The 9,769-nt window shown below is 37.2% G+C and overlaps 1 protein-coding gene across 1 annotated transcript in view; it reads right to left on the bottom strand.

Moving 5' to 3' along the window:
- Nucleotides 1-2,967: 2,967 nt before the first annotated feature.
- NUCB2 (nucleobindin 2) overlaps nucleotides 2,968-9,769 on the bottom strand; it is a 52,766-nt gene continuing 45,964 nt past the window's right edge. The window contains exon 14 of the mRNA XM_049890572.1: nucleotides 2,968-6,879. Coding sequence (XP_049746529.1) covers nucleotides 6,758-6,879 — 122 coding nt within the window. The 3' untranslated portion in view covers nucleotides 2,968-6,757. The remainder of the gene's footprint in view (nucleotides 6,880-9,769) is intronic.

The following is a 9,769-nucleotide window of genomic DNA, read 5'->3' as shown; positions in this document are numbered from 1 at the left end:
AGGGGCAGGGATGTCGTGGCCTGAGGCCGTCCAGAGGGGTCGGCGCAGCCTCGGATTCCGATCCGCCTCTCGGTTCTTTTTGTAGAATAATGGCCGGGATCCAATCTGCCCCCAAGCTGCTCTAAAAAAGGATTAATTAAAGGTGGTGGCCGCGGTTAGTGAAAGGCAGAGCTTGGCGAATGCATCAGGGTGGCTGTTCTTACCGTAGACGTGATAAACTTAACATTGCTTCAATCAAAAGCCAGATTAAACCTACAAGACGTTTAGGTTAAAGGCCTCCTCACGGGTGGGGCTTAATTTTTCCTCTCCTTACTGCCCAAGAAGTGGTGTGTGACCTCATCAAGCAAATCCTAAAATAATTCAGTGACCAAGTTTCACACCTCCAGACCAGTTTCAAAATTTAACTGCAAAACTCACTACACAGGTGGCGTGCTATCATCGATGCACACACCTCTTTCCACAGCATCTTGCATTCCAGTTATCTGGCTGATCCTACCTAATTTTCCCCCTTTCACATCATTAAAAAGGGTGGAATGTACAAAAAAGCACGGACAGATCTGGACTCAGGTACTTGCCCCTCTGGCATCAGTTGTTGATAGTAGAACAGTGGGCAAGTCACCTCACATTTTCAGGCTTAGTTTCAATTTCTCTGTAATTGAGAGAGTGAAATCTTCCTTGCCGGGGCTGTTGTAAGGACTGCAGAATCAACGTACAGGTGGGGTGTGGAGCAAATTCTCCATAAGGACAAGTCTTATTGCTGTAGTGAATTCAGAGTTAGTGGTACAGTCACTGACTAAGCAAGTATTTACATTCTCACTTATCTGCCAGAGCACAAACAGCACGCACAGTGAAAAAAGCATAGAACCAGGTCAGGAGTGGGGTTGCTCACACTGGCACCAATTAGCTGAGAAGCCTTCAGAAGTTTACAATTTTGGGGGCCATAGTTGCAACAGGCAGAAATCTGCCAGATTAGGTCTAGCTATAGAGTTCCAAAACCCTAAATTATGGCCCCTCTCAACTACTACCTCCCCAGGGAGCTCTACCCAAAAATAAGTCCTCTTCCGGCATTATCGATATCATTAAATAATGTCCCCAGTGGGAACATATGAATTCCTATACTTGTTCAGAAGAGCAATTGACAAAGGTGTGACATATACATACCGCCCCAGAGAAAGTTAGAGAAATTACAAAAAAAAGTAATGAAAACTATTTATTGGACATCTATTCTGTGCAGGCACAGTCTAGGTGTAAGGGATACGGATGTGAATAGGCACAGTCCTTGCCCTCAAAAAATGCATGGTTGCTGATGAAGAGTGAGCTAATTATATCAGGTGGACACTTGAGACTGTGTTGGCATCTCCTGTCTGGAGGGGAGATGGGAGGATAGAGAGAGTTCGAAGCTGGCAAAATCGTCACGAAAGGAGAGACTGGAAGGGCTGACTCATTAAGGGGAGAGCAAGTGGGAGTACGGAGTAAGGTGTATATAAGCTTATATGTGACAGTCTGACTTGATTTGTAAACGTTCACTTGAAGCTCAATAAAAGTTAATAAAAAAAAAAAAAAAGTTCATGGTCTAGACCAGGGCTGCTCAAATTAGCTGCGATGAAGAATCTTTTTATTTAAAAAAAAAAAAAAAATTCCAACCCTTTGAGGGCCAATATTTTGTAAAATACCATAAAAATGATTATAAAAGACATAGAGCCTCCAATTTTTATAATTTTATGAGAAATTGTTAAATCCCCATAAAAGTTTCCAAAGGCGTAAATGATCTCAATTTCTGACAACCATTCAGAGGCCAGCACCAGTCTGTAGACCAAACTTTGAGTAGCAGTGAACTAGACAAATGCAAATTGAAGGCCCTTCTGTAAAACAACTAGCCTGTACTCTTCAAAATGTCAGTGTCGTGAAAGACAAAAAAAAGGCTGAGGGGCTTTTTATCCAAAATAATTGAAAACATACACACACACCCCCCTAAATACAATGTGTGATTTGGTTTGGATCCAAGCCCAGAAAAAGTATATTAGTGGGATAAAATTTAAATAAGGTCCACATATTAGTTAATAGAATTGTATCAATGTTAATTTCTGATGTTAATAATTACTGTGGTTATATAAGATGTTAACATTTGGGGAAGCTAGGTGAGGAGCATGTGTAAAGTTTTTGTATTATTTGCTAGTTTTTTGTAAGTCTGAAATTATTTTAGAATTAGAAGGCAAAAAAGTTTAAACCTTCACAACTTCTACTCTTTTCCCTCTAACTCTAGAGGGGAAAAATCATTTGGTTAAGAGTGACAGAGCCAGGGTCCTGACAGCCACTCAAATATTTCACACTATACCATCATCAAGGACTCTCTACAGTGTAATATCTTCCTATTAAATTGTTCTTGAATGAAGTGGAAATGTTTCCTGTATATTACACAAATACTGTTGTGTGTGTGTGTGTGTGTGTGTGTGTGTGTGTTCAGCTATAAATCTTCTGAAGTGACATCTAAATGCCTATAGAATCTTCATGGCATTCGTCAAGTTTGCTCCCCAATGTGGCTTCTCCCCAAACTTGTCTGCACATTAGAATCACCTGGAGAGCTTTGAAAAATCCCAAAGCCCAAGTCACAGTCCAGACCAATTCAATCACAATCTCTGGAGAGGGGACCCTGGCATCAGTAATTTTTGAAGCTCTTAAATGATTCCAATCTACAGGCAAGCTGGGAAACCACTGTGATTTCTACTTCACCGCTGTCACTGAAAGCCTTGAAGCAGAGCCTAAATAATCATCTAGTAGGAACGCTGCAGAAGGAGCTCCTTCGTTGGTAGATGATCTCTGAGGCGCAATCCAACCCCAAGGCTCCATGATTCTCTAATGTTAGCACTTTTGCATTCAGTTCATTCTTACAATATTGTTAAATTTGTATTTTCCCCAGAAAATAACAACAAGTATTACACATTTTTCTGATTTCTTATTTAATACAATTGAAAATGAACCTATACAAACAATGACTAGAATAATATTTTCCAACAAATATTGCACTGGAAGAATTTTTACAACATATATTCAAAAAACATTCAAATATAACAAAACTTGTATAAAGTCTCTATCTTTCTGATTCCCTATGAAATTAAAAACTAATTATTTGTAGTTTTAAAAATAGTCCAAATATCCAAATCAATCAAGAAGAATTATATCTAAGTGGTCTTCAGATTAGTAGAACTACTTTATGAAGTTTAAAATTAACAGGATAGTTTCAGTCACAAATTTATAAAAGGTTACATTTTTAATTTCAACATTTAAATGGAGGAAAAAACCTTCAAAATCCTCCCCCCCCCCAACACACACAATTAGTAACAAATAAATAAAAGGTCTTTAAAATCCTGACTTTAAAATATCAAACCTATTGCCGTTGAGTCGATTCTGACTCATAGCGACCCTACGGGACAGGGTAGAACTGCCCGGTAGGGTTTCCAAGCCTGAATTCTTTATGGGGGCAGACTGTCACATCTTTCTCCCACAGAGTGGCTGATGGGTTCGAATCGCCAACCTCTCGGTTAGCAGCCAAGAGCTTAACCACTAGGCCACCAGGGCTCCTTGACCTTAAGACAGAATGTATAAGCCATTATCATTAAACGGTTTTAAAAACATAATAAATATTGATAAAATACAGATTATGCAGCACTGGGTTCTTTCATTAACAGAAAAGCAATAATGAAAAAAAATTTTTTTCATGTTTTAATTACACAGAAGACACTGAATAAGCTAATGGTCTTCCATCCAGATGTATTTTAGGCACAAGCTTGCACATAAACACAAATATATTCTTTCCAAAGATAAGATCCTTCAATTAGAGACTACCATATTTTTACACAAATACCATGTGCATTACACGCTTTTGCCACCAATGCAACCCCCTCGTGCACTGTTTTACTAGGCGCAACATATGCCTTATATGTGTAGGTGCGCTGTTTACGTGGACATGTTATTTGTGAAAAAATACAGTACATAAGTTGGCAGACAGCATTAACTATACAGACACTTCTTTAAAGTTGCAAGGACTCATAATTTTCATGTGTACTAAGATTCTGAACTGACAGTTTCAGAGAAAGAGACTAAAAATGGGCTCCTACTTTCACCTTGTCTATAGTACTTTGGGCCTCCAGGGCTCGTCCGTTCTTAGGCCTTGTAACTGGATAGAAAGGTGCAGACAGAACTATCTGGCTTATATCACAGTCACCAGAGTCATCGCATAAGAATGAAACTGTCACTATAGCCTTGAATTTCTGGCTTGAAATTGTTGTCCTTAAAACAATTACCCTCTGTTTTACCTTTTATATAAATCTTTAAGAAAACCACCACAGGGTTAATAAAGTTACCTCCGAGTCTTAATTAGAGAAAAGATAAATTGCTTGGGATTGTGAGGGAAGGGGAGTTTATTTGAAAGGTCTGATTATTACCCCCATGAAGTTGATGGTTATGATACTTGAAGGTAGCTGACAAGGGTGCTACAACACCCTGCATACCTCAAAGCTTTCTCCAGTGATGAGGGAGGCATATTAGAAATGCAGATCAAGTCCAGGGCAAGTCAATCCAAAAGTGGGAAAGTGGAAGAGTACACAGAGGCAGAAGAACTTTATTAAATCTCAGAATCGTCCAGGCAAAAGTAATGAAACAGTAAACTGTTTTTCTAATCAGACATTACTGAATTCAGGTCCCTGGTCTTTCTGTACCAAACAATTTTTTTCCCTTTATTAACAACTTCAAGATACAAAATGTCTGCTAGGATGCACAAGGTACAATAGATGGGCTTCAGTTTATTTTAAAAATGATTATTTTTTATGGAGGGTACAAAAAAGCCAAAGAATTGAACAAAGGACATTCATCGGGGTCTGAATGCTATGCTCTAACCAGGCATTTGCACCACAACCTTGCTGACTCTGTCAAAGGTAAAGCATCAGGAGTCAAGGATCCTACCCATGCGTTAGAAATTTAAAAAATTAAAAGCACTCTTCACAGTGCTCAGAAGCCACTCCAAGAACGATTGCCTGGCTCATCTAACTAGTGCTAGAAAAGCTGACTTTTCTGCAAAGGTGGTTTTCTTTTCCTCAAGGTCAACCTCCAGTCTTCTTGAAACATACTATGAACACCAAAGAGAATAAAAATACATGCATAGCAAGGGAAATAAGAAATGCATACAGGATTAGAACTGAGATTTAGTCAGAAAAAATTAAGATGCAAATTCTAAGGTACATCACTCAACGCATCACAAGAAGGAATCCCTAAACAAAGATGATAAAAGTTGTGAATTATGTTTCACAAAAATGCTTCAATATTGCTATAAAAATGTTTAAAAAATTAAGAGACAGGGCAAATGTTTTAAAAAGGGAATTATCTTTAAGACATCACTATCCCAATAAGGAAATATTTTAGAAAGTAGTTACACCAAGAACAGAAAGGGTAAAAATCAAGAGTAAAGCAAATCCAAATCACTTAAACAAATGAAGCGTAACAGTGGACAGCAAAATATGCAAAGCAACATAGTGCAAAACAAATACAGGCCGGCCAGCATGGGTTGTATATGTATTTCATACCCCTTAAACAGGAAATCTAAAGTGAGGGTAGGAATTTAATTAGATGACACATACTCCGCTATCACTAAAAATGAACATTTAAGATGGACTAAAAGGGAACAAAAATAATACGCTAAATACAATGACTCATGAGAGATGGCAAAGAGAACTAGATAAAATTATATTTTTTTCCTCTCTCACTTTTAAAGCACTCAGACAAGTCATAACTTTAAAATCGTGTGGAAGATACTCATTGCTCATTTTAAAAAGTTCCTTGAAATAACAAAATTGTAAGAATTGTAAAATAGATATTTCAACACTTTAATTATAAGATATACATAGTCATAAACCTGGGAAGTCTTGCAAAATATACGTATTCACTAAGGATAAAACAAAAGGAGATAGGCAACTCTGCACAGCCAAAGTGAAATCTATTCCATGCAGTAGATTATAAACAAAACAAAGCTTATTTACACAGCCATGCAAAACTTTGAGGGCAACCAGAAGGATGGGTATGTAGGGAAAAGTAAACGGTCAAGGGCTGGCTGACAACCAAGCTGGTCTGTTGCATCCAACCTCACCAAGAGGGTGAGTGACATCAATTAAATGTATACTAAAAGCTCTGCAGTGAAAGCTGTAGACATCTGTAAACATGAAATGTAGTTGCTTTTCTACATAAGCCTATAGACAATTTTTGAAAAATCTAAATTACTAAAATTAAATCAAAGGTTTCATTGGTTTGGTTTGGTTTTGCTTTTGTCTCAATAAACAGGTTGGCAGTGCTGGAAACCATTGATCTAAATTTTTCAATTCAGTGTCTTCACCCCTTGCTACTGTTGCTTGTTCTAGCTCAGTTCTTAGAGTCTCCAAGAATGGTTACTAATTCATAGCTAACTATTCATTCTAAAAGAGGAAATTTAAAGAAGAGGAAAAGAAGGCAATCCTACTAATCATAGTTTGTTTAAAAAAAAAAAAAAGCAAGAAAATATACGGTTTCCTTCAAATCTCACACCATGAAAATAAAATTAAATGAAGAGAGATGAATATAAATTCAGTTATCGACAAATTATAATTACAATCTTCCCATTATATCACTTACAAGAAACAAGAAAGTCATGTTTGCATTTTACTTAATACATCTTATTCTCCAAATTCCAACAAAAACAAGTGAATTAAAAAAGTATTAAGTTGAGGCACAGTGGTTAAGGGTGAAGGTGGACTTCTCTAGCAGGTTCTTCAGGGGATAAAAATCTTGCATGGAAACGATGAAGTTCGTCATCTAACTCTGGTTCTTTTTCTATTTCTTCTTGATTGTACTGCACAGCTATAAAGCAAAGATTAAAATTCATGCACCAACCAGAACTGGGTTTTCTCTCTAGATTTCTTTACTCCCTCTTCTACTGGCTATTCTATCTTAAAAATCACATTATCACAAAACGCTAAATTTTTCTTTTATATTTTTCCTCATGTGAAAAACAGATTTGCATTTAGGCTTATAGTAACACAAATCTGTTCAATTAGCATGAAAAACCATACTATTGCAAACAAATCTTGGTTTAAAAAAATGCATAGCCAAGTTTCAGAGGATGACTACATCTAAATCATAATTTTCTTTAAGTGAGAGTTAAATATTCTAGAGGATCATCACTTTTTAAAATCTAATTTTAATTATATATATCCAACATTTATATGCCTCAGGAAAATTCATATAGAAAACAAAGTTCCAAATTACTAATAGTACATACCACTAAAAAAAAAATGTAAGATAAATTAATGACTATTTCTCAAGAAGTATGAAGTAGAACAGCATAAATTAAACATAAGGCCCATACTTTATAACAGAGCTGGAAAGAATACCATTAGCAATTCTCTCAGAAATAATATTCACTCACAAATGCCCAGTACTCACAAGAACTGGAATTCCTTAAGTCCATAAATAATTTTAGGCCAGTCATTCTTTTTTGAATAATATAAATTATAATAACTGGTCAGAAACTGTAAGGTACATCTACATTAATATCCACCTATTTATTATCTATTCATGCCAGAAAAAGCACTTCAAGAAAATGCTCTAAGTTCTCCTCCCACTACTTTCTGATTTAACACCAGTCCACCATCTAAAAAAGTTTACCCTAGAATTCCTGTCTTATCACACTTTCTGGTCATAGATAGAAGTCATTGACAAAAGGATGTACCAGAGAATTTCCTACGATTCAGACAATAGAGGTAGGGATTTTTCTCCATCTCTAAAGAAACATAGCACTACTACTATGTTGAGTGGTTTTGGTTTTCTTTTTTTTAATTTAAGCTTTACATAAGCAGAACTTCTGTAGATTGTTATATTTAATTTTGGGGATCCATGATTTAAGAATAAATCTGAAGTATGTATGGAGGAGTATGCAATGATCATTTAAAAACTTGTAAAAAATTTTTTCAATTATTGTGGTTAAGAGAAACAAAATTATGAGGTATTATGGTAGATTAGTTCACTCAACAGCTTCAGACATACATTCCTGTACTAGGGAGGTTGAAAAGTCAAACACTACATATCCCAATTGCCCTTGTAGCTAGGGTTCCAGATGTGATTGGTCCCATCCATCAAATGCACTCACTTGAATAAGACTTTTACTCAGAATCGAGTTACATGGGGAGAGAGGCAGGACATGAGGTATCCAATTTTGCTGGCACAAAGGGTGGCAGAGGTGCTGTGGTTCAGGAGCTGGCAATTGTTCACGGCTTCCTAGTCCAGTAGGCAGCTTCCTGATCTGGAAGGCAGTTTCTTGATTGTTCCAGAAGAAGCAGCTCCTTTGGTGGTCCATTCTTGCGATGTGGTTCCTAGAAGCTCAGCCTAGGTTCTGTTTCTTCAGCCCTCCCAAAGATTCTGTGATCTATCTATCCCTCTCAATAAATCCCTTTCTGTTTAATAGCTAAAGATAATTTTGTTGCCTACAGCCAAGAATCCTAACCTACACAGAATTTTTGATAGCCAGAAGTAGGGTACAGAGCAAGAGAAAGAATCTTAAACATGGTGTTGGCTTAGTTGAGGAGGTAGGGCTTTGGGCAATGAGACCTCATGCCAACTGAAGTTAAGGTGTTAGAGAAAGTGGTGGTAGAACTGAATGCTAGCATGTGTGGCTGCTTCCTGCCTTTTTCAGCAAAGTCCTACATGAGAGACGTGACTCAGGCTAAGTTAACAAGTCTGCAGAGATGCAAGAGAATATAGCTTTGCTGAGGGAATTGCTCTCTGTTTACAATATAAATTGACAAGAGTCCCAAATACGGAGTCCTGAAGAACTGAAAAGTTCAGCTATTTCTGTACTTCAAGCTAAAACTGTTTTTATAAGGCTCTAAGAAAGCAGCTTTAGCAGCTTCTTCAACTTTTTTTCAAGAACTTTCCCTTAAGAATCTTTCTGCTAATAGGAGCCATCCTTGGGAAAAAGACCAGATTAAGACTGTGGCCATCCCATCCAAGCCTATAGTTTAAAACGGTCTCAGTTAGGTACCATTCATTTAAGACCCAAGGGAATGGGGAGAGCAAAGAGGCTGCCAAGCAAAAGATGAAGTTCTTCAGTGTTGAAAGCTATTAATATTTTGGCAAGTTCTTTACTATGGTTACTCATGGAAACGATTGAAGAAAACAGCCTAGAAACTTCCTAAGTTTTTAGGAAGTCATTTTGTCAAAAAACAAAACAAAAACAAATAAAAACCCCAAACCTGACCTACAACAGTTTGCAACTATTAACTATCTAAAATAATCCCTGAGCCTTCAAACCCATACAAACAGGAAGTGAACTGCTAAAGCTGTGGTCCCCTAGAAGGGTATACTTTCTATCGAAAATTAATGGACAATAAATGTTAATGAACAATAAAAACTTCCCCCAGGGCAAAGCTAAAGACCCCTCTGAACATTAGAATTGACATCTTTGAATTGTGGTGTTGGTGAAGAATATTGAATATACCATGGACTGTCAAAAGAATGAGCAAATCTGTCTTAGAAGAAGTACAACCAGAATGCTCCTTAGAAGCAGGGATGGTGAGACTGTGTCTTACATACTTTGGACATGTTGCCAGAAGGGATCAGTCTCTGGAGAAAGACATAATGCTTGGCAAAGTACAGGGTCAGCGGAAAAGAGTAAGACCCTCAAAAAGATGGACTGACACAGTGGCTGCAACAGTGAGCTCAAGCATGACAATGATTGTGAGGATGGTACAGG

This window comes from Elephas maximus, chromosome 7 (assembly GCF_024166365.1).
Source record: "Elephas maximus indicus isolate mEleMax1 chromosome 7, mEleMax1 primary haplotype, whole genome shotgun sequence".
NCBI classification, from domain to species: domain Eukaryota; kingdom Metazoa; phylum Chordata; class Mammalia; order Proboscidea; family Elephantidae; genus Elephas; species Elephas maximus.
The sequence above is the reverse complement of the archived record's forward strand: the minus strand, read 5'-3'. Positions and strand labels throughout refer to the sequence as shown.